We start from the raw sequence: 22,139 nt of genomic DNA on the forward strand, positions 1-22,139 counted from the left end.
TCCGGATCCAGCAGGCAGTGTGGGGGAAATGCAGGGGACAGAGGCACACGGCGCACTGCACCGCGAGGTCGCAGCGGGCGAGTCTGCATGGAGGACGTCTACGGCTCCATGGCTTCCAGTTCCTTAGCAGCTCAGCCGTCTGGGAAGTGGGAAGACAGAGGGGAAACGTGTAGATTAAAAGGGACTTGAGAGCACGTTTTTCTAACGGACAAGACTGAATGACTGTGTCTCGAGGTGCACACTCATATGATACAAACCGTAACAAAGCCCAGGTAGGCGACTGCTAGCACGGCCAGGACGGGGGTCCGGGGTGGGGGTGCAGGAGGCCGCTGAGATCGGTCTGGACACGCGAAGGGGACCCGGGGGGTAGATGAAGGATCTCTTCCTTGACCTGAGCAGTGACTATATCACTCGTTAAACTACGTCTTCGTTCTGGGTGGGTGTTGCATTTGTGTTTTATGTTATAAGAAAGGGGGTTTAAAATATTTCTAGCCCACATATTGTTTTTAATTTTTTTTAATGTTTTATTTATTTCTAGGAGAGAGAGAGAGAGAGAGAGACAGCGTGAGCAGGGGAGGGTCAGAGAGGGAGGGAGTCACAGACCGAAACAGGCTCCAGGCTCCGAGCCGGCAGTCAGCACAGAGCCCGACGCGGGGCTCGAACCCACGAACCGCGAGATCATGACCTAAGCGAAAGTGGGACGCTTAACCGACTAAGCCACCCAGGCGGCCTCTAGCCCACATATTTTAAACTCGCACCTGAAACAAGCCCCCACCCCTTCTCCCTCCTCCCTGTCGGCTGCGTGGCACCGTGGGCTTGACCTCTCCGCGCTGGGCACCGAGCTGGGTGCCACGTATATGCTTCCTCGCTTACGACCCCTGCCACCCACCTGACCCAGGGCTCTGGGAAGGCAGGACCGCGCCTCCCGCATTCGCTTGGCATCCTTGGCACCCGGCGCCCAGCAGGCCCTCGAAACACACCTGTTGAGCGAGTGAGTGAACCAGTGTGCCTGCCGTTGGAGACACTGAAGGTCGCTTCGTACAGTCGGCAACTGGCAAAGCTTCGCTCACCCACAGCCAGGGCAGGGGGACGGGAGTGTGGGGCCCGGTCCAGGTCTCAGGAAGGGCCACGAGGCGTCCCTGCCGAGCAGCGGGGCTGCGGCGGCCACTGCGGTTCTCCGGTGGCTCCTCCCCTCGCCGGGCCCCCCCTGCCCCTCCTGGACCCGGGTCTCTGCGGGGCTGGCCGTCCGGCTGTCCCACCCGCCTCTTGTGCTGTGGTTCCCCGCAGGCTCCGCCAGGAGAAGACGGACACCGTGCGCTGCATCAAGTCCTGCCGTCCCAGCGACGTCACCTGCGTGCTGGACCCCGTGCACACCATCTCCCACACCGTCGTCTCGCTGCCCACCTTCCGAGAGTTCACCCGCCCTGAAGGTGAGTGGCGGCTCCCGCGGCTGCAGTCGGCGAGGGGGCCCCAAGGCAGGTCCCTCAAGAGAGATGTCCCTGCGAGGCAGCCCCCTCGGGGCCTCCCAGCGCTTCAGCCAAGAGCTTGGCCCCCGGGAGCTTCTTCTTGGTGAGATGTGGATCTGCCTTGACCTGTCCGCCGCGTCCCCAGAGCGCACGGTGCCGAGCCGGCCCGTTCCACGCTCTCAGCTCAGGAGGGCGCTTCTGGGTCACAGCTGTCTGGCAAATATCTTTTGGGTGCTGGCTCTCTGCTGAGCGCTGGGGAGTCAGGGAGGGCCTCTGGGAGGAAGTGACTTCCACGCTGGGGTCTGAGTAGGAAGCTGGTAGTGAAAGTGAGGAGCGGGGACAGAGGAGGGTGCCAAGTCGAGCAGAACTCACCTGGAAAGGTCTGCAGGTACGTTCGTGGGGGAGGGGGCAGTGGGCATTTGAGGAACTAAGCCCAGGTTTTCTGGCTGGGAGGGGTAGGGGCTTGGCAAGAGACAGGCTGGAAGGGATAAGCCTTAACTTGGGGTTGGGGCTTCTACTCCAAGGCTTTTGGGAGCCTTTATGGGGCTGCACCTGATGCTGAACGCGGGGGGCTAGACGGGATCCAGGGAGCCCAGGAGCAGAGCCGTGTTCCAGCCGCCACCCCGCAGGCAGCTCCTGGCCCACTGTGTGGACCTGCGATCACAGCACCGTTTTTGCTGGGGTGGGGCCTGGGACGGCACCTGGTGGGAAGCTGCTGTTCTGTGCGCCTTGCTGCTGGGGGTGCAGCCACCAGGCTGAGGCTGCCGTCATCGCCTGCCCCCCTTCCTGGGGGGGAGGGGTTTCACCTCTGGCCTTGGGAGAAGCTCCCTGTGAGTGATTCATTGACCAGGACCCCTGTGTGTCAGGCTCAAGGCCAGGCTCTGGGGCACAGCAATAAGGAAAAGCAGCGGGAGCCTCCAAGGGCACACGTGTAGCTGAGCCAGCCTGACTTAACCCCGTGTGTTTACACCGCGACAGGGTCCCGCCGGCGCACGCACGTGCCCGAACAGGACCCCAGGCTGTGGGGGAGGGGTTGGTGAGGGCAGGAAATGCGCCCCAGGGACAGGGTCGCCTGAAAGGGCAGGTGGCCCCCCGCCCCCCCCCCCCCCCCCCGCTGACTCGGTCCTCTAGAGAAGAGGGAGGCACGGGATCTCCGCAGGGAGGCACCCACTCGGACTGGAGAAAATCACTGACTGGTGTTGGCCGGGTGCAAAATGATGGCTTCCACCAGACCACATGCAAATCCCTCCCAAACCCCAAACGGCGGTTTTGTGGCCTCTCGGGCATTGCTGGTCTCTGAGTTGATTCTACAGGGAGTGGAGCGTGGCTGGAGAAGCCTGTTAGCATCCTGGGCCCAACAAATCCTGACCTTGACCTTGAGTGCTGGATCGACCCTTACTGGGCGCCAGTGGTCAGCCTCCTTCACTCCACAGAGGAGGAAACTGAGGCCCGGAGGGAGGGAGGACGCCTCCAGGCCATCAAGAGCCAGGGCAGAACCAGGGCCTGGAGCCCCCACCCCCAGGGTGATTTGCCCTGCTTTGCATCCAGAGGCCGCGGAGATGGGCACGGCCTCCTGCCCAGCCCCCTCCTGGAGGAGTGGCTTTGCCGACCCATCTTGGCCTTGCTGATCTCTCTCCCTCTGTCTCTCTGACCTCTATGACCTCAGAGAAGATCCAAGGTTTCTCCAGGCCTCAGTTTCCCCACTGATATAAAGGGGGACAGGCTGTGGCCTGGGAGCCCTCAGGAGCCCCCCCACCATCTCCGTGCAGGGCTCCCGGGCACCAGGTTCCCATGACCCAGGGGCACGGGGTTTCTGGGGTCTCCACGCTGGCCTCTTCTCTCGCAGAGATCATCTTTCTCCGCGCCATCATGCCTGTGTATCCCGCCAACCACGCCGACATCATCTTCGACATCACAGAAGGGAACCTGAGAGACTCTTTCGATATCATCAAGCGCTACATGGACGGCATGACCGTGGGTGAGTTGCTGGAGGCGTCCAGGCCTGTCCAGACGCCTCCTGGTCCTCCCGGCCGTCGGCCAGCCTGCTGGCACGACCTCTCAGGACCGCCCAGCTGCCGTCTGAGCCCCCCTCCTAGACCCTTCCTGCCCTGCAGGGCTGGCTGGGGACCCCCTCCCCCAGGGCAACCGCGGGCTTGGAGTGGGGGCCGCCCCTGGCCGGGCCGCAGTCTCCCGCCTACGAAGGGGTGGATTGACGCGGTCTCTGGGTCTCACAGCCATGAACTTCTAACCACACCTCACAGGTGAGGTGTTTGTCTCAGGACCGAGTCCCCAGGTCAGTGGGACCCGTTAGGATCTTTATTCTTGCGGCGCAACAGAAGGAAGAGAAAACGGGGAGCCGGAGCCTGCGCTCTGGTCCCGGCCCCAGACCGCTGGCCCGGAGGTGTGTCTAGATGTTGACCCTCCTGGCGGAGCCCGGAGGAGGGCTGGGGCAGCGAGGGAGCGGGAGGGCTCCGTCAGAGGCCCGGGTGGGGGCCCGGGCGGGGGGAAGCAGGGGAGTCTGGGGAAGTGGTTCATAAACGTTTCCCCAACGGTCACGTTTTATAGACCTTAAGTTCTCAGGGAATGAAAACAGTCCCGTCCTCCATTTTGGCCCTAAATTTAGACCCTGAGGATTTTCAGAGCAGCTGAGCGCCCGAGGTCCGGGCCCTTTCCTCACGTGGGCCTCAGTTTCTCCGCTGCGACCGGGGCGGGAGGCCCTGGGCTCTGTGAGTGTCCGCCAGGGGGAGCCGCCGCGTCGACCCCAGGGCGGAGCGTTTTGCAGCAAGGTCTGTAGGTGGCGCTGTTGGACCTCAGACCCCTGGTCCCCGCGCCCCCGCCCCGCCGACCGTTGTTAAACTGGCAGCCGGAGACAGGGAATCGTTATTCCCCTGTTGCCAAAGGGCCATTTATAGCGACTTTACAAGCTCTTAAATGGGTTTGCATGTTGTAAACATGGCTGAGTCATTTAGGGGCTCCCCACCCCCAGCCGCCTCCTCCGCTAGTTGGCAGCAGGAATAATTAGTTAATTACAATTAATGGTACATTAGTCCTCGCTGGGATTCCAAGGGGAGGGCTTGCAGCTTGGCCGTCGGCCGCCGTGAAACCTGCCCACCCTGGGCCTCAGTTTCCCCCGTGTTAGGTGAACAGGGGCTTCAGGGACGCTCGGGGCCTGGGGATGAGGGAGACAGGAAGAGGCAGGGTCAGGGTCCCCGCTTGGGTGGGGTAGTGCCAGCCCGGAGGGCGCGGCTTCCACGTGGGCTAAATCACGGCCTTGGAACCGTAAGGGCAGGACCAGAACCTTCGAATCTACTCATTCACTCTTTCCGTTCCTGCCCTTTTCCGGAGCCGCCCTCAGTGCAGGGCCCTGGGCCGGGCAGTGCGGGCCCGCAGGGAGTACATACACGCAGCCCCTGCCCCCAAGGGATGTTCATTCCCGCAGGAGACAGAAGGCCCCGCAAACACATCGTGAAACTCTGACACCGAGACGCTGACAAGCCTCTGTGGCCTGCGAGGGCTCTCTTGGGGGTGGCCCCCTCCGCTCCCAGCTAAATCGCCCCGGGGTGACCCCCGCCAGGGGGTGGGCAGCCGCTGGGCCTCCGCCCAGCGCCCAGCAGCGCGTTTTTCTAGCCACATTGATACTCCAGACAGAATCAACCCGGGAGTCTCCGTTTCTCGGCTCCCCATCCGCTGGGACAGAAAATCTTGGCGCGTCAGAGCCTGGAGGCCATCTCGTCTGACTCCTTTTTGTAGAGGGGGAAACCGAGGCCCAGAGAGGCGGGAGGGCGTGCCAGCCTTCTCACGGCCCCCGGGGCAGAGCGGGGAACACAGCGGAGCCCCTGGGAATGGAATGTGGGTAAGGCCGCAGAGCCAGAGGGGCCGACCCTCCCCGCGCCTGGTCACGCGTGCCCTGGTCTTTGGAATCCAGGCTGGCCCTGGGGAATGCGTCCTGCTCCCGGGGGCCCCGCTGCCCCCCCCCGCGGGACTGCAGGATGCCCCTCTGGCCGGGGTCCTGGAGCCTGCTGTGCCAGTGTCCTCTGCCGGGTAGAGGACGGAGGCCAGACGAGCCTGGGTGGCCGGGTCTCTCTGAGGCGGGCCCCGGGCCGTGTATGGGGTTGGACTCTCGTCTCCATACCTGCCCGTTGCTGCCTTGGGTCTCTGCCCTGGACTTCCTTAACCCGCCTCCTTCCTTCCCGCTCCTGTCCCAGATAACTCCGTGCACCCCAGGGGCATCTGGGCCCCTTGGAGCAGCGTGCCGGCACATGGTGGCCCTGGACACGGCCACTGCACGGCCGCGCCAGGCCTGTCCACCTGCAGGGGACGGTTTGCAGCTGGACGTGAGCCCGGGCGTGAGCAGCCTGTGAGCCGAGCTCGCTCACCCTGCCTCCCGGCTCGGTTCTCACAGGCACCTTCGGGGACGGGTGCGGTTGTCTCCCTCGGGCAAAGCAGGGAACCGAGTCAAGTAAGCGCCTGGGACCCGTCATCAGAAACACCCGGGCCCCGGGGGCTGCACACCTTTTCCAGTGGTGCAGTTCTCTTTTCAAGCCACGTCTTCAGCAGAAGCCCACGATGTGCTTGGGAAAGGAAGAAGGTGTTTTCCGGGGGATGCAGGGGCTCCCGGGCCCGGTGAGACACACTATGCAGCCGCACGCTGCCTGTCGCACCTGGAAAGGGACGCCTCCCCGCTCCAGGTGTTGGCTGAACCCCTGCCCACTCTAGGCCATGCCCTTTGCGGACACTGGATGCCAGGGTCAGGAAGGCTTCCCAGAGGAGGTGTGGTCTGAGCAGAGTCTCGACACATGCTAACAGTGAGTGCCAGGAGCAGGTGTTTCCTCCCCGGCCACAGCCCTGTGACGGGGCAGGACTATCCCCACTTGTGGGTGAGGGGCCTTGGAGGCGGAATGGGCCCGGAGCCCCGTCCTCCCCGACCACCCAGAGCCGGAGCCCCAGCTGACTTAGGCAAAGTGGCCGAGTTTGGGTTCCAGAGAAATAACAAGGGCACCAGCCACCAGGACCCTGAGGCCACTGAGCTCATTCTTCCCCTGAATAACAGGAGAAGAAAGCGCCCAAGTCCACTCAGAACCTAAAAGGGCCAGGCCTTCGCCTAATGTATCCTTTAAAAGCCCGTCCTTAGCGGGGGTGAAGGCGGCTCCCGCTGTCTGTGGAAGGCCCGAGCATTCCTCCTTAACCAGCTGTCAGTAAAAAATGAAAAATGCATTTTCAGCCTGTGCAAAAATGCCCTGTTAATGCCTGAGGTATTCTTGGGCCACTACAAAGCCTTTCTCATCCAGCCCCGGGTCCCTGGTTTGCTCTGCGGGCTACCGGCTGCAAGCAGGGGCTGCGTGGGGAAGGGGTCCTTCGGGTGATTGCTCCGGAGGGGGGGAGACTCATGGAAAGCTCCCCAGAGCTGAGAGGAGCTACAGGCAGCGCTAGACTTGAGTTGCTTTTGAAAATATTTTAAAAGTTTTATTGATTTATTTTTGAGAGAGACAGAGTGTGAGCAGGGGAGGGGCAGAGAGAGAGGGGGACACAGAATCAGAAGCAGCTCCAGGCTCTGAGCTGTCAGCACAGAGCCCGACGCGGGGCTCGAACTCCTGAGCTGTGAGATCCTGACCTGAGCCGAAGTCGGATGCTTAACTGACTGACCGAGCCACCCAGGCGCTGCCCCTTAAGCTGCGTTTTAGCCCTGCCTTTTAATTTTGCGTGTGGGTGGCCTGATCCCTGGCCAGTGGGTGAACTGACAGGGGATTTGGTGGCTTTTGCTGCCACACAGCCGTTTCATGAGCTTGAAGGTGCTCAGGGAGGGGGGCATTGTGACATGGCGTCAGCCATGTAGAGTGTGAGCTGGGTGGGGGTGGGACTCTGGTTCCCCACCAGGCAGTGGCACACAGTAAACGATCGCATATTTACCCAAAGCCCCTCTGGAAAGACAGGAGGGCCCCAGCTCACACACGGACTCGGCGGGTACACAGCCTCCTGAAACACTGACCCCACCCCCACCCCCGGCACGAAAGGGCCACCAGACTGTGACAGCTGTGATTCCACACAGCCCACCTCAGGTCGTACATCCCACATTTCCTGTTTTGTTTTGTTTTTTAAGTTTATTTATTTATTGTGAGAGAGAGAGAGAGCAGGGGAGGGGCAGAGAGAGAGAAGGAGAGAGGATCCCAAGCAGGTTCCACGCTGTCAGTGCAGAGCCTGACGTGGGGCTCGAACCCACAAGCCATGAGATCGTGACCTGAGCCTGAATCAATAGATGCTTAACCGACTGAGCCACCCAGGCGCCCCTCACGTCTCCTTTTTTTAATGGAATCCTCTATGTCGGCCCCTGGTATGTGAGGTGCGAGTCTTAAAATTTGACTGCATTAGTGGACGACCTTTGTAATTAATAATAATAATTAAAATAAGGACAGCCCTAAAACTAGTAAGTAGTTCGCCCCCCAAGGTAAACTGAAATAAAAGAGATGCATTTGCTAGCTGTTCATCCCCGACAGAGTGGGGAGTTTTGTTTTTTAGTCTGTGCGTAATTCACAGGAAGGCTCTGATTTTACTAAAACGAGCACGGACGCGGAAGAACCAATCAGTGTCCACGGTACCCACAGCGTTAGCGCTGGGCTTCTTGAGATTTCCACGAACCTTCTGGCTTGACCCGGGGCATAAACTCTGTTTTAGATTGATTTCCTGCAGGAATGAATGAGCCCTCACTTCCGGTGCGGCTGTCCCTTCCCGGCCTGATTAAATGGTGGGGATCCGCAGGAATCTAATGTCGGCCACAGAAACTTGGGTCCCCACTGGCCGGGCCTGGGGGCCTCATGGGCACCAGGACTGCTCAGTTAACTGGCTTGCCCGCTCCCCCAGGCTTCTAGAGCACCTACTATGTGCTGTGTGAGGAGCATGCGGTGTGTGGCTCTAAGGGGGCTGACAGTCCCCCGAGAGCCAGGGGAGCGCACAGTGAGAGGTACGGTGGGTGCAGAGCCCGGTCCCGCTGCCTGGGAAGTGGCACCTGGGATGTCCTGGCCCCCGACGGGGTAAAGAATCCAAGAAGGGTAGCCTAGGCCTCGTTCCCTCACTCAGCACGGTGGTGTTTTAAACACTTTTTTTTAATGTGTATTTATTTATTTTGGGAGAGAGCGCAGGGGAGGGGCAGAGAGAGAGGGAGAGAGAGAATCCCAAGCAGGCTCTGAGCTGTCGGCACAGAGAGCGAGCCAGGCAGAGGGGCAGCATGACAGGAGGCAGGGGTTGGGGGTGAGCCTCCCCTCTCAGTTTGGTGCCGTCAGAGTGAGGACGCACATCGAGGGCGAGAAGAGGAGCTGGGAGGGGCCACGGGGCCGGGACTCCAGAACTTCCGTGGGTCACATGGAGCCACCGGAGTTCCGTGGTGTTCCTGGGGAGGCATGTGCTGCGCACCCTGCTTCTAGATCCCCCTGCAGCCTCTGCGGTGCTGGGTGTCCCCACTTTGCAGATGAGAAGGCTGAGGCCAGAGGAACCAAGTGGCTTTCCAGGGCCTCTCAGCTGGGGCGCGTTTGAGGACAGAACTTGGACCTGGGCCTGTCTCTAGAGCCTCCCGTCCCATGGCCTGCATGGCACAGCTCTGTTTTCCTCTCGTCTACACCAGCAGGTGTCTATACTGCTGGCATCAGCAGCAGCTGGAGACAATAGGTAGTGACGCACCCCCTTTTGAGCTGAGTGCTTGCAGTCTCCTGGCCGTGGGGTCTCGGGTCTTGGCCCCCCCTCCCATGTGAGCAAAGAACCCCTTCCAGTCTACACAGCCTAGAGGCGAGTTTTAAACACCACCATGCCGAGGGAGGGAGTGGGGTCCTGGAACGTCGTTCTCTGATTCTTCACCCGCCCAGGGCCACTCACGCTTGTTCCCACGGCTGCTGCTCGAGACCTCGCCTCTGCCGGCGGGGGCTGGTGGGGGGCGCGGGGCCGCAGAGGGGGCGGCTCGGCCTGGGCCAGGCTGTACCCCCAGAGCAGCTGCGAGTGAGTGTGGGGGGGGTGAGCGGACGCGGGTGTGCGTGTGCGGCGGGGGTGCAGATGGGCCGTGAACGCCCACAGGCTTTGGTTTCCGGGATGTTTGATATTTGCTGGCGCGGAGAAGGGATGAGCCTCCAATATCAAGGCTCCGCCTCGTGTCGTCCCCGTCCCCCCGCACAGGCGCCGGGCTCGTAAAGGGCTCCGTGCCCGGGTCTGAGCGAGTGCACAGTGGGCGCCGGGCGGCTTCCCCACGCCCCAGCGAATCCGGGACCTCCGGCTCCGTCCCCGGGCCCAGATGTAGGACGGCCCCCCGGGCTGGCATCACGGTTCAGAGAAGAAATTGCGGAAGGGCCGCCCCCCGGGTCCTGCGGTCAGTCGGAGGTGCACTGGGCAGGCAGGTCCGCAAGGTACCGGGTCTGTTCTTGGTCTGAGCCTCGTGGGCGGCTCTGGGTCCCCCGGGGTCCCGGAGAAACCGAGGCGTCCCTGTTCCGGCTGCCGGCCCCACGGCTGCTGCGTAACATCTGAATGAATGGAGGCTCACGTGCTTGTCCCACTCACCCGAGAGAGCGTTCCCTACGTTAGGTGTAGGGGGGACAGGCCCTAATTCTAGACGCCCGTTAATGCAATGAGACGAAACGATTACGTGAAAGCCCCTAGCAGTGCCTGGTGCACAGTGGGTGTGCAGAGTCCACACAGTGGGGCCGGATCCTTCTCCACGGAAAGGCGTGGACAGTCCCCAGGGCTGCTGACACCCTCCTCCAGGACCCCTCTTAAAGGAAACGAAAAACTTTTCATTTTGAAATAGCTTTGTGAATTTCACCTGTGAGTGTATAGGGATTATTACTGTATTTCAAGTTTACCATTTAGATGTGTTTTATGTTTCTTTTTGAGAGAGAGAGACAAAGACAGAGCAGAAGTGGGGGGGGGGGGCAGAGAGAGAGGGAGACACAGGATCCGAAACAGGCTCCAGGCTCTGAGCTGTCAGCACAGAGCCCAATGTGGGGCTTGAACCCATGAACTGTGAGATCGTGACCTCAGTGGAAGTCGGACGCTTAACTGAGTCACCCAGGCGCCCCTCAAGTTTACCCTTTGAAACATATCAATAGCTGGGGTGGTCCTTTTGGGGACAAGACAGGAGTGAGTCTCTGTGTGCACAGTCTGAGTACTGAACTTGGGGTAAGGCATTCTGGGCTTGATTCTCAGTTCTCTCTTTCCAGCTGTGTGACCTTAGGCAGTTCACACAACCTCTCTGAACCTCTGAACCTCTGAACCTCTGTTCTCATCTCGGCGACATTGCCGTAACCCTTCTGTCGCTGGGTTAGTGGCCGCCCGCTAGGAGGAGCAGACGGAGGTGAACACGCGGGTGGGTTGTTAGGGGCTAAATGAGCCCCTGTGAGGAAGCCGCCTAGAGCTGGAGCAGGAGAGAGCTTGGTGCCCCGTCTTGGGCTGACAGTGAGTGAGTGAGGCCCTAGGGACCGTGCCAAGGCTCCCCTGCCCGGGGGCTCTGGGATCAGCACGCATGGTGGCCTCTGCGGGCGAGGCCAGAGTCATTTTTCTGATTCAGCAGAACATCCTGGATTCCCGCTCTAGGCCAGGCCCTGGGCTGGGTGCGGGGCTATAGATTGACGCCCAAGCCACAGAGCCTGCGTTCCCGCAGCTGCCCCCTAGCTTCCCCAGCGTCCTGCCGTCTGAGCTCCTGTAGGCTCCGTACCTGTTAATGTCCAGAGGGGGAAAGAAGTGGGGTGTGGCTGGGTGCCACGGCCGGCTGTACGTGTTGTGTACTGCAAAACCCGAAGGCGGCGCCATTCGCAGCCTCTTCCGTGTGCAGTGCACAGCATACTGACGAGTACACAGCAGCCCTGATACAAGGGCTTCTGAGCAAAGATACCAACCTCAAGGCACCTCTGCCCTCCCCCCCGAGCCCCCCAACCCCTGCCACCGGGCGAGGCCTCTCTCAGAGCAAAGCTCTCGCTTACCAGCCATCTGGCTTCAGGTCACCTGGCTGTTGTCCCGCCAGCAGGGCCCAGATCACCTCTGTAAAACCACCACCCCTAAGGGGTTAAACGCGTGCTGCTGACCCCGTCCCGCAGGCCTATTCGGAACGCCTGGCCCGCGATCCGCACACGTGACGGAGGAGATGCAGGAATTCCACTTGAAAACAGCAGCGAGGCCGTCCCTGCCGGGTGACGCGCGATTGGCCGGTCCCGGCTTTCACGGCAAATCCCAGGGATGAGGCTCTCTCTCTTCTCCCGAAGGCACGGCCCGCCCTCACCCCAGGGCCACACCCTGGCCAGCAGCCGGCTTGTTTCCCGGGGGGGACGGCCCAGCGGCCTCTGGGCCCGGGATGGGCTGTGGCCTGACTTCATCCTGAGGCTGGAGGCCTCACCGAGGAAGGGAGGAGGTGGGGGGGTGGGGAAGGTGTAGGGGGTGGGGGTCCCTCGAAGGGGACGGGACAGAGTTGAGAGGCACAGACATCTCTCGTGTCCCCTGGGCCAGGATCCTGTGGAGCAGAGATGGGGGAGGCGTGGGGCCCAGCGCTGCGCCTGCCTCGTAACCGTGTGAGACGGCAGCTGAATCGGGGGCTCTCGCCCCCAGCTTCACAGACACAGGCCCTCAGAGGCCACCCCGTCACACAGCTGACGACGCCCCTAGGAATCCCTGAGGCTCACGCCGGGCCCCCACAGGGCTCCCTGGGGCCACGGGGAGCGGCCGGAAACCTCCCTGCTCCTGCCCGGGCTGCCTCAGTGGCCTGAACGGGGCCCGAAGGGGCGTGCGGGGCATTTGTCCTGCACTCAGGGCCTCGGCCCGAGGAGGGACCCTGCCTGGGGGGAAGGCCCCACTCCACAGCCCAGCTCAGCTTTCCGGACCAAACCTCGAGCCAGCAGCCCTGACCTCGGCCACCTCGGGGAAGGAGGGGACAGCGTGGGACAGAGAAGGCCACACGGAGCCTGGGGTCTGGGTCCCAGGACAGACTTTGTGCTGAGGCTCCGCTGACAGTGCAGCCTGAGAGCTTGGTGGCCCGGATGGCTCTGGGCTCCTGCCCGGCGGGGTCACCGTGGGTGGGACTGTCCCGGCCCCAGCAGGAGGGCGGAAGACACCGGCCCTGCTGGGCCCCGTCAGGCTCGGCCAGAGACCCACCGGCCTGGGGGTGTCTGGGAGTTCCCACCCCTGGGGCTGCGGGGTCCCCGTGGACACGCGCCCGAGCTGGTGAGGGCTCGCGTCACTGCTGCGCGAACACACACAGCACGCCGGGCAGGTGAAGGCAGCAGGGTCACAGGGGTGTCGTGCCGTCACAGAAGGTGCGGGGAGGGCGCAGGGAGGGGCGGGAGGTGGGAGTGTGTTCGTCCCTGGACCCCGGGTCACCCGGAGGGCCCAGCCCAGCGCCTGGTCCAGGGGCGGGGCCCCAGCGATCAGCCAGCACTAGCGCTGGTGGGCAGGCCAGGGACGATGTGGGGACAGAGGCCCCCCGTGACTTCCCGGGAAGCCAGCTGTGGGTCCTGGGGCCCCGAGATGCTGCTCTCACGAGCCTCCTTCGGCCTCACGGCCCCTTCTGCTCTTGGACCCGTGTGTCACGTGAAGGCTGCTTCCTGGGCCTCGGGGCACCTGCCTCCACCTTCACCCGGCCGCGGGGTCCCCCAGGCAAAGCACCCCTCACCTCTCAGCACCGGCCCCCCCGCCATGGCCAGAGCTGCCCTGACCCCGGCTCCGAGAGGCGGGAGCCAGGGAACCCCCCACGGCCAGTTGTTGCTGGGACCGGCGGCCTCCACACCTCTGCTGCCCGGCCAGAGAGACGTCCTCAGCCTAGGCCTGGCCGTGGACTCAGCGCTCAGCACTCATGTCCCTTCCTCTCCCCCCCCCCCCGCCCCCACCCTGTGCGCCGGCCATACCAGCCCAGGCCTCAGACCCCAGACACCCCCTGGCCTCTCTCTTCCGGACTTCAGCCATGAGGTTCACCTCTTCCCCCTCTGGGTAAACTCCTGTCCGTCCCTCGGAGCCCAGGTCAGGGTCATCTCCCCTTGCACGCCCTCCACAGGCCGAGGATTGAGCTCCCGCACACCCCGCACAGCACCCTGGATGGGCCTCTTTGGGGACTGTTCTCACACCCCCCCTCCTTCCAGCAAACAATGTCTGTGCCCTACGGGAGCAGGTCCTGGTTCTAGGACGCAGCAGTGACCAAGACAGACAGACAGACATGAATCCCTGCCACAAACTTGTTTTATTCCAGACAAGAAACAAGTATAGTATGTTCACAGTCAGCCTATGGCGAATGCTTCGTAGAGAACTGGGGGGGGGGGGGGGGGGGAGGAGCCGCTTTAAATCTGGTGGTGGAGACAGTTGTCTAAAACCTGGAGGAGCTGAGGCAATGAGCCACTCAGAGATGTGACGAGAGCATGTGCAAAGTCCCTGGGGCAGAAGGAACAGCACACGCAAAGTCCCTGGGGCAGAGGTGAGCCTGGTGTGTTTGAACCGCAGCAAGGAGGCCGGTGTGGCTGAGCCGAGGCAGGAGCTGGTGGCTGGTGAGGCAGGGTCTTGAGGCTGTTGTGAGGCCTCTGGCTTTTCCACTGAGTGAGACGGGAGCCACGTGAGGGTCTCAAGGTGAGGAGTGGGGTGACCTAACGCTTTTAAGCCTCCCTCTGGGTGTGGAGCCGAGGCTGGACTGAGGCCGTGTGGGTCCGAGGAAGGCGTGTGAGGGAGATGGATTTGGGGCATAATTGGGAGGGAGTGGATGTGGGTGGACAACCCCACAGATTTCGCCTTGAAGAAGATATCGGTGTTGCCATCCGCCGGGACGGGAAGGCTGTGACATGGCGGCTTTGAGGAGGCCAGGCGCTCACCTAGGACTCGAGGATCAGGGCGCCACGGCCCCGTGGTGGTGAAGAGTGGAATCGATGAGCCTATGAGACGTTAGCGTGGGGATGGCGGTCAGAGCCCCGAGCCCCTGTGAGTTCACCACAGGAGCGAGTGTAGACACAGAGGGAAGCCGCCGGGACGGGGCGCCACAGCCCTCGCGCTCAAGGTGGGGGAGCAGGCGAGCCTGGAGCCGTGATGTCTTGGGAGGAGGGACGGCATTTGCGGGAGGACGGAGGCACCCAGTGGATTTGGTGACACCCAGGCCCCTAGTGACGGTAGCCAGGCCCTCCCCGTGGACACAGTGAAGGAGATGCTCGGAGCAGGAGCACAGAGGCTCCTTCTAGAAGATCTGCTGTGAATGGAGCAGAGAAACGCCCATGCTCGTGGCGGGCACGTGGTGGTCGTGGCCTTGTGAGTTCTTGCCTGACTTGACGTGAACTCCGTGGGGCAGGGGGCTCGTCTGTGCAGTGCCCCCCCATCACAGGTGCACGCGTGCACGCCCCCGTGTGCCCTGGGAGGCCCTGGGGTTAAAGCGAGCCCAGAGCAGCCCCTTCGTGTCCCCGAGGTTCTCCTGGAGATCGTCTGTCCAGCCGCGTGACTTGTGACTCTCCTACCACTGCTGACACGCACTGTCGGGAAAGCCTTTGATACCACTGGGCACGTTCATGAATTGTTCTTTATAGGAAGGAAGGAAGGAAGGAAGGAAGGAAGGAAGGAAGGAAGGAAGGAAGGAAGGAAGGAAGGAAGAGCAACTGAAGGAAGAAAGGAAAACTGAAGGAAGGAAGAAAGACTGAAGGAAGGAAGGAAGGAAGGAAGACCGGAGCCGCACGGCAGCAGGCGTGTTGTGGGAAACCAGAAGGGAAGTGTGATGATCCGAATCCCCCACCAGCCTCGCCTGACGGCCGTACGTCACCCATCATCGCCGAGAGCGTTTCCTGCAGCCTCGATGTGGGTGTTTCCAGAAGGACTCCGTGAGGAACCTCCACCCTGTGGCTGAGACCGGGGATGTCCTAGTCATCGCTGTCCTCGCACGGACAGCCGACCCTCCAGGGCCCTTGCCGGGGGGCCCGGCCACTCTTCCTGCGCATCAGACGTGCTCCTCTGGAGCCTCTCGGTGATTAACCGCGTCTCCAGATGAGGAAGCGGAGGCAGGGGTCAGGCGCGCGTGTGGGGCCCCTGGGCCATGACCTTCCTGTGTGACCTTGGGCAGGGCAAAGTCCTACTCTCTGAGGTCCAGCCCAGCCCTGAAATTCCTCCGCATCCGCGTTACTGAGCACCCTGTCCCCCCACCCCCCCCGCTGTCCTTGCCTGGCGGCTGGTCCTGCAACGCCCAGCTGGGGTGAACCCCTCGGTGCAGCTTCCGGAGCTCCCGGTGCCCGGTCTGGGGCGAGCACTTCTTCCGAGCCGTCCCGAGCCTGGGGTGCCCATTCTGTCCTTGGCAGCTGCCCCCCCGGCCCCCCCCGGCAGGCATCCTAATTCCTCGGGGCTTTGACGGCCTCCGAAGGAGAAGGTGATGCAGTCTTACCCTCTGGCAAGCGGAGGGTGGGACTTGTCTCTCTCTGGGACCCCCAGGTCTTTAATTCGAAGTCATGTCCACAGGGCTTGTGTACACCCTGCCTTTCCATGGCCTTTGCTCATCTTGGGGGCAGGGGGCGCGAGGGGTTTGGCGTGGCCAGAGCGCAGAGTGCTGAGAGGTCAGGCTGGCCAGGGCGTGGGGGGCCTGGTCACGGCGTGTGCCGCACCCCTGCTGGGAGCCGGGGACTGGGGTGGGTGACATGTGATGTGTGCCCAAGCCACATGCGGGCCCAGCTCAGACTTGCGATCCAGAAGGGTGGCTGTGGCCGCAGCCGGGGCGTGTGCTGGGGGCGAGGGGGAAGGTGTCGGAAGGTCAGGCCTGGCCTGAGACAGGGTGGGTTCGGGGCCAGAGCAAACAGGAGGGTCCGGAAACTGGCAGATGGAATTCGTCCGCCTCCGTAGTGACTGAGCGTGAGGGATGGAAGCCGGGGGCTGCTGAAGTCCCGTCTCTGAGCTCTCTAGAGGCTGGAGAAGGGCAGCGGATTTGGGGGAAGGGGGCATCTGGGGAGATCCGGGCGGCTAGTGAGCTTGGGTCTGGGGCCGAGGGGCCCCAGCAGGTGGGAGGAGCAGGAAAGGACCGCTCATCCTCCGGTCAGGACACAGTCTTGGCCAGCTCGGTGGAAGTCGGTACAATAGATGGCCAGTCCCTTCCAGAAAAGCGCCAGGCCTTCTCTCCCTCTGGCAGGCCACGCAGCTCAGCGGAAGGGGCGGTGACCCGGGGTTGGCTCGCCGACTCCCAGACCTGACTCACTTCACTGCGCTGAGCCCATTTCCTCCTCCAGGACCGATGAGGCTGACACGGGACGACAACAGGGTAGCTGGGAATTGGGCTTCGCAGGCACAAAGCACTGCAGAAACGTCAGCCTCCGCATCCGGGGCGAAGGCAGGTTTAGTGCAGAGCGCATTTCTTTCCAGATCTCTCCTGCAGGGAGAGCTGAGCCCCGGGGAGCCGCCTTAGCTCACGGGAGGCCTGTGGGGGGAGCATATTTATAACGATCGAGAAATATGGACAGTGAGTTCTGCTGAGACATGTTGGGGGCCATTTGGTATTTAAAAACTTTTTAATGTTTATTTATTTATGAGAGAGAGTGTGAGCAGGGGAGGGGCTGAGAGAGAGGAAGACACGGAATCCTAAACAGGCTCCAGGCTCAGAGGTGTCAGCACAGAGCCTCACACGGGGCTCGAACCCAGAAACCGTGAGATCCTGACCTGAGCTGAAGTTGGACGCTTAACCGACTGAGCCCCCAGGAGCCCTGCCATTTGGTATTTTAAATACGGAGCCCAGACACCTGTCCGCCTTCCTCACAAGCACGTGCCTGGGTGTTTCTGGGGCTAGAAGTCAGGGGCCCGGGAGCTCCGTTCCTCCCCTGCGGACTACTGACGCGACTGCTTCGTGGTTTGGTCCTTTCTGCCAGGTTTGCCCTATGTGTGTGACTCAGCCAGGGAAAGTGCATTCTGGAAGTTTCCTCCACGTTGCAAGGCACTGTAGGAGGGAGAAGACGCAGTGGGGTGGGAAGGGCTGGGCTCTGGGGTCAGTCCCAGCTGGCTGGCATCCAGACCCATGAGCCGTGTGACCCGGGGCATCTGGGCTCTCAGAGCCCACCCTGCTCTCCCGGGCAGGGGAGGTGATGGTGTGCTCCCGACAGCACTGTGGTGAGGACCCAAAGAGCACATGGGATCCACCCGTTTCCCTCCCCCTTCGCCTGCTCTGTTCCCTCTCCCAGCCCGTCGTGCTCTAGTTTTGTTTTGTTTTCGTAAGTCACCTCTGCACCCACCGTGGGACTCGAACTCACAACCCTGACATCAAGAGTCACACACTCCACCGACTGAGCCAGCCGGGCGCCCCCTGTGGTTTTCCGTTTTGTACGTACCAGCAGCCCATCTTCGTTTTCTCAGGTTTTCCTCTTTGCCTGTGGTCTGTGCTATTAATCTCCGTCTGCAGGGATTATTTCTACTGAGAAACCTCGCTGAGACACCGTGATGATTTGCGCCTTCCCGGTCGCCGTCGTGTTTGTGTTTGGCGGGAACTCCTGGGTCGTGGCGCCGGCACCTCGTCCTCACGGCCGGCACCCCGCCTTCCTCCCTGCTCCTGGCGCTGCGTGGTAGCCGCCGAGGCCGGACGGTGAGGCCTGGCACTCCTTTGTCCCCTTTCCCCATAAAGGCGGTCGACGCCAGTAGACTCGATGACCTACTGTGCATTCTCCCTCCGCACTCTCTGGGTGATCATTTTCAACCCTATAGATTGTGCTTAATGCTTAGGTGCTCAGTTCATTCATTCATTCATTCATTCATTCATTCAAGTGTTGGTTGAGCGCCACCTATGGTCAGGTACAAAGTGGGACGAAGGACCTGCTATGTCCCGCAAACCAGAGATTAAAAGAGTGGCCAAGAGAGACATGCCACGGGCCCCCAGGCTCACACTGCAGTGGGGAGACTGAGGGTCACCAAGGAAGCAAACGACTATCACCGGGTTTCAAGTGGTGACAGCTTCTCACTCTTTGCTACATCGACATGGGACCCTTACCTCTGTCTTTCCCAACTCGGATCTTTTGTACACGGTTAATTTCCACTGACATGAGAGAATCACGGAAGCCTCTTGATTCATCACCTTGCTTGTTAAAGTCCTCTTTGACGTGCTGTTCACACCACTGTGCTCGGTCACGTAGAATCACGGGACTTCTGGGGTGAAGGCCGGACTGCGGGAACGATGGTGACGGGCACGAGGTCGCGCTGCTGGTCGGTGAGCATCCAGCATGAGGACCCCAGGCTGTTGATGGCAGGTCTCTTCACAGACCAGCGTCTCCCGTCAGGGACACCGGACTAGTGCAGACAGCCCCGCAGCTGGTTTCCATCCTTCCCATGACTGACGGGGCAATCGAGTGCCACCCAAGCAGCAGAGGCTGAGGGACGGTGGCTGCAGGGGCCAGGAATGCAGACCACAGACCCCGCGAGGTGACGAAGGTGCCCCATCGGACCCGTGTGCCTCACGTCTTCGGGCTCCGGGATCCCAGTACGTCAGCTGCAATTTACAAAGAAGAGACGAGACATGAAGGTGAAGCGCCCGAGGGGTCCTACATTTTTCAAAGGGGAAAAAAAAGGCTTAATTATATCTTTAAGAGGCACAGACGCGCCGAGGAATACCAGCAGCGTCTGGGACCCGAAGCAGAAATGCCAAGGATGAGCATTTGGAAGATGAACACAGCTGAACTCGGCACCGTGGCCTTTGTTTGTTTTCTTCCTGGGGCTCCGGAAAGCTGGGGAGGCGAGCGCCCCGGCGGGTCAGGCGGACGCGCCAGCCAAGACGGAAACGCTCCTCTCCCTTTGGCCTGCATTTTGCTGCAGAGGAGCACGTGCTACTGTCCCCGAGAGCTGCCCGTGACCCCTCTTCCCCTCAGGACAGGTTTGTCGTCCTTCCCAGGTTGTGAGGGCCTCAGGACTGAGGTCGCATCTTCCTCTGCCTTTGTCCCGCTAGGCCATGGTGACGGAGCTCCTGCTGCGTCCTGCCCCAGGCCCTGTGCTGGGGACAGCGGGGCAGATGAACAAGGTGCCCCTGAAAGGGGAGCCGACCGTGTAGCCCACTTGCAATGGGCCGATGTGGCGTTGCAGCCGAGGGAGAGGAGAGCAGGTACCGGGCGCCCCAGGGCCAGGGAGGCTCCACGGAGCAGGACATTAGCAGCCCCGCCGGTCCCCAGGGACCAGTATCGTGTCTGCAGAATCACGTCGCTGGAACCGGCCCCGGTGGAGGCTCTCCAACCCCGGAAGTGCCACGGATGCACAGCACGTGTCTCTAGTGCCCCTCCCTGGCTCCCCTGAGGTAGGAGGCTGGTGGTGGTCCTGAATGCACACCGCTCTAGGGCCGGCAGCGCCGAGGAAGCCAGGAGACTGCAGACCCGGGTTCCTGGTTCCGCGGGACTGACGAGGTGGGAGGTCCCGGGAACAGCCTTGACCGCCTCACCTGCCTGTCTCTCTCCAGGATTGACACTGGCCTGAACCGTCGTACTTCTGAGGTTTGCACATGTCCTTCGTGCTTCCTAGGCTTGTAATTATTCTTCAGAATCCGATTTAAATGTCTGTGGAATCTTCCTTAAACCTTCCCTGGGCAGAATGTCCTCTATTGGATGGATGAGGGGATGGTTGGATGGGTAGATGGATGGATGGATGGGTGGGTGGGTGGGAGATGGATGGATGGGTGGATGGGTGGGTGGATACATGAATGGATGGATGGATTGATGGGTGGATGGATGGATGGATGGGTTGGTGGGTGGGTGGATGGATGGATGGATGGATGGATGAATGGATGCATGGATGGATGGGTGGATGGATGGATGGATGGATGGATGGATGGGTGGATGGATGGGTGGATGCGTGGATGGATGGGTGGATGGGTGGATGAATGAATGGATGGATGGAGGAAAGCTGTGGAGAAAAAAGCAATAGCAGGAAAAGCCTGGGTTTGGTCAAAGGGGGGACTAGGAGGTAGAACTCAAGGCCGAACTACCCTGGGAATAGAGGGAACATGTCCACCCGAACCAGAGCAGGGGGAGTAGAGCTAGTCCACAGAATGGGTGTGGCCTGGGTTGGCAGGGATTGTGGGTAGAGGTGGAGGCTCAGTGTTGACTCCAGGTCACAGGGAAGGGAGCGAGAAGCTCCTTCTGGTTGGGGGGTGGGCGGAAAGGCAAGGTGCACATTCCTGAGCCCCTCCCCCCATGTGCACTTGGGATTTCTTGTTTCACACTCGCAGCACGAATATTGGCTCCGCCGTAATCACATCACGTTCCTTGTTCAATGTGAAGACCCTGCGAAAAGCCCAGCTCTGGACGTGACCTGCACCGGAAGTCAGGCCCCCTCCTCCCTGGCCCTTCCCAGCGTCCCTTTCCCTCAGGCAGCCCCTGGCTTCCTTCCCTGCTGCTGTTGTCTCTGTGGGCAGCTGTGGCCCGAGCCACGGGCAAGGCGCTGCATCACAGAAATCAACCTCCAACACCACCCGTGACGGACTTAGACGTAGACGATCTCCACACGTTTCGGGCTTTCCTTTCAGTGCGTTTTAAAACCAGCCCGATAAGAATACCCAGCGCTTGCTCTCTTTTACCCTCATGCAAGAGTTCAGCTGTACTTTGAAAATCAGATCACATTTAAATTGGAAATGGGATGCGTTTTGCCACCCGGGACTCATTTCTGAGGGAGGAAGAGGGGGGTGTGCTCGTGCTCGTTTTGTTCCTGATTTTGAAGGTTGCTATTTTTATTTTTATTTTTATTTCTCTATTTCGAGAGAGACAGACAGCGCGAGTGTTGGAGGGGCTGAGAGAGAGGGAGACAGAGAATCCCAAGCAGGACCCGCACTGTCAGCGTGGATCCCGATGCGGAACCGTGAGATCATGACCTGATCAAACCAAGAGTCTGACACTTGACTGACTGAGTCACCCAGACAGCCCTGAAGGTTGCTATTTTTTTTTAGTACTTTATATAATTATTTTAGGTATTTTATTTTATTTATTAAATATTATTATTATAATTTTTAATTTGTTATTATTTTATTTTAATTTTTATTATTTGAAGGTTGCTATTTTTAATCCCTGTTTCACAGAAGAGAAAATTAAGACCCAGGAAGGTTAACAAACTCTTCTGGGGCCATAACTACTGCTCTCTGTCCCCCTGCTGAGCCACAGGGACAGCCTGTCATTTCCTCTCCAGACTTACTGAGCCCAGTGCTTGGCACACACAGGCACGCCCAGAAACTTCTGTGGGTCTGAACTGTTAGTGCTATTCACATGTGTGTGAGTCATAATTTCATAATATTTATATTTTGCGTATAAATTTATAAAAAAAGATATTTTATATATCTTATGTAATATTCATAAAACACATCTATATAAAATAAAAATATAGATATCTATAAAAGTTTATATAAATGTAAAATATATAACTATATACATTTATACACAATATTTGTGTGTTAGATTTTAATTTATTTTCAATAAGTACATTTACATATTTCATATTATGTAGTTATATATTTGCCATTATAAAATAATATAGAGGCGCCTGGGGGACTCAGTCAGTTAAGGGTCCGACTTCGGCTCAGGTCATGATCTCATGGTTCGTGGGTTCGAGCCCCGTGTCAGGCTCTGTGCTGACAGCTCGGAGCCTGGAGCTGCTTCAGATTCTGTGTCTCCCTCTCTCTCTGCCCCTCCTCCATTCACGCTCCATCTCTCTCTCTCAAAAATAAACATTAAAAAAAAAAAACTTAAATAGTTCTCAGCCTCCCCCAGCCTC

General features: G+C 60.1%; 1 protein-coding gene across 1 annotated transcript in view; it reads left to right on the forward strand.

Annotated features, from left to right (window-relative positions):
- The window catches only part of FBLN1 (fibulin 1), an 83,337-nt gene that overhangs the window by 58,096 nt on the left and 3,102 nt on the right, over positions 1-22,139 (forward strand). The window contains exons 15-16 of the mRNA XM_039234978.1: positions 1,288-1,430; positions 3,313-3,444. Coding sequence (XP_039090909.1) covers positions 1,288-1,430; positions 3,313-3,444 — 275 coding nt within the window. The remainder of the gene's footprint in view (positions 1-1,287; positions 1,431-3,312; positions 3,445-22,139) is intronic.

This window comes from Hyaena hyaena, unplaced genomic scaffold (genome assembly GCF_003009895.1).
Source record: "Hyaena hyaena isolate Hyena2069 unplaced genomic scaffold, ASM300989v1 scaffold_4, whole genome shotgun sequence".
Lineage (NCBI taxonomy): Eukaryota > Metazoa > Chordata > Mammalia > Carnivora > Hyaenidae > Hyaena > Hyaena hyaena.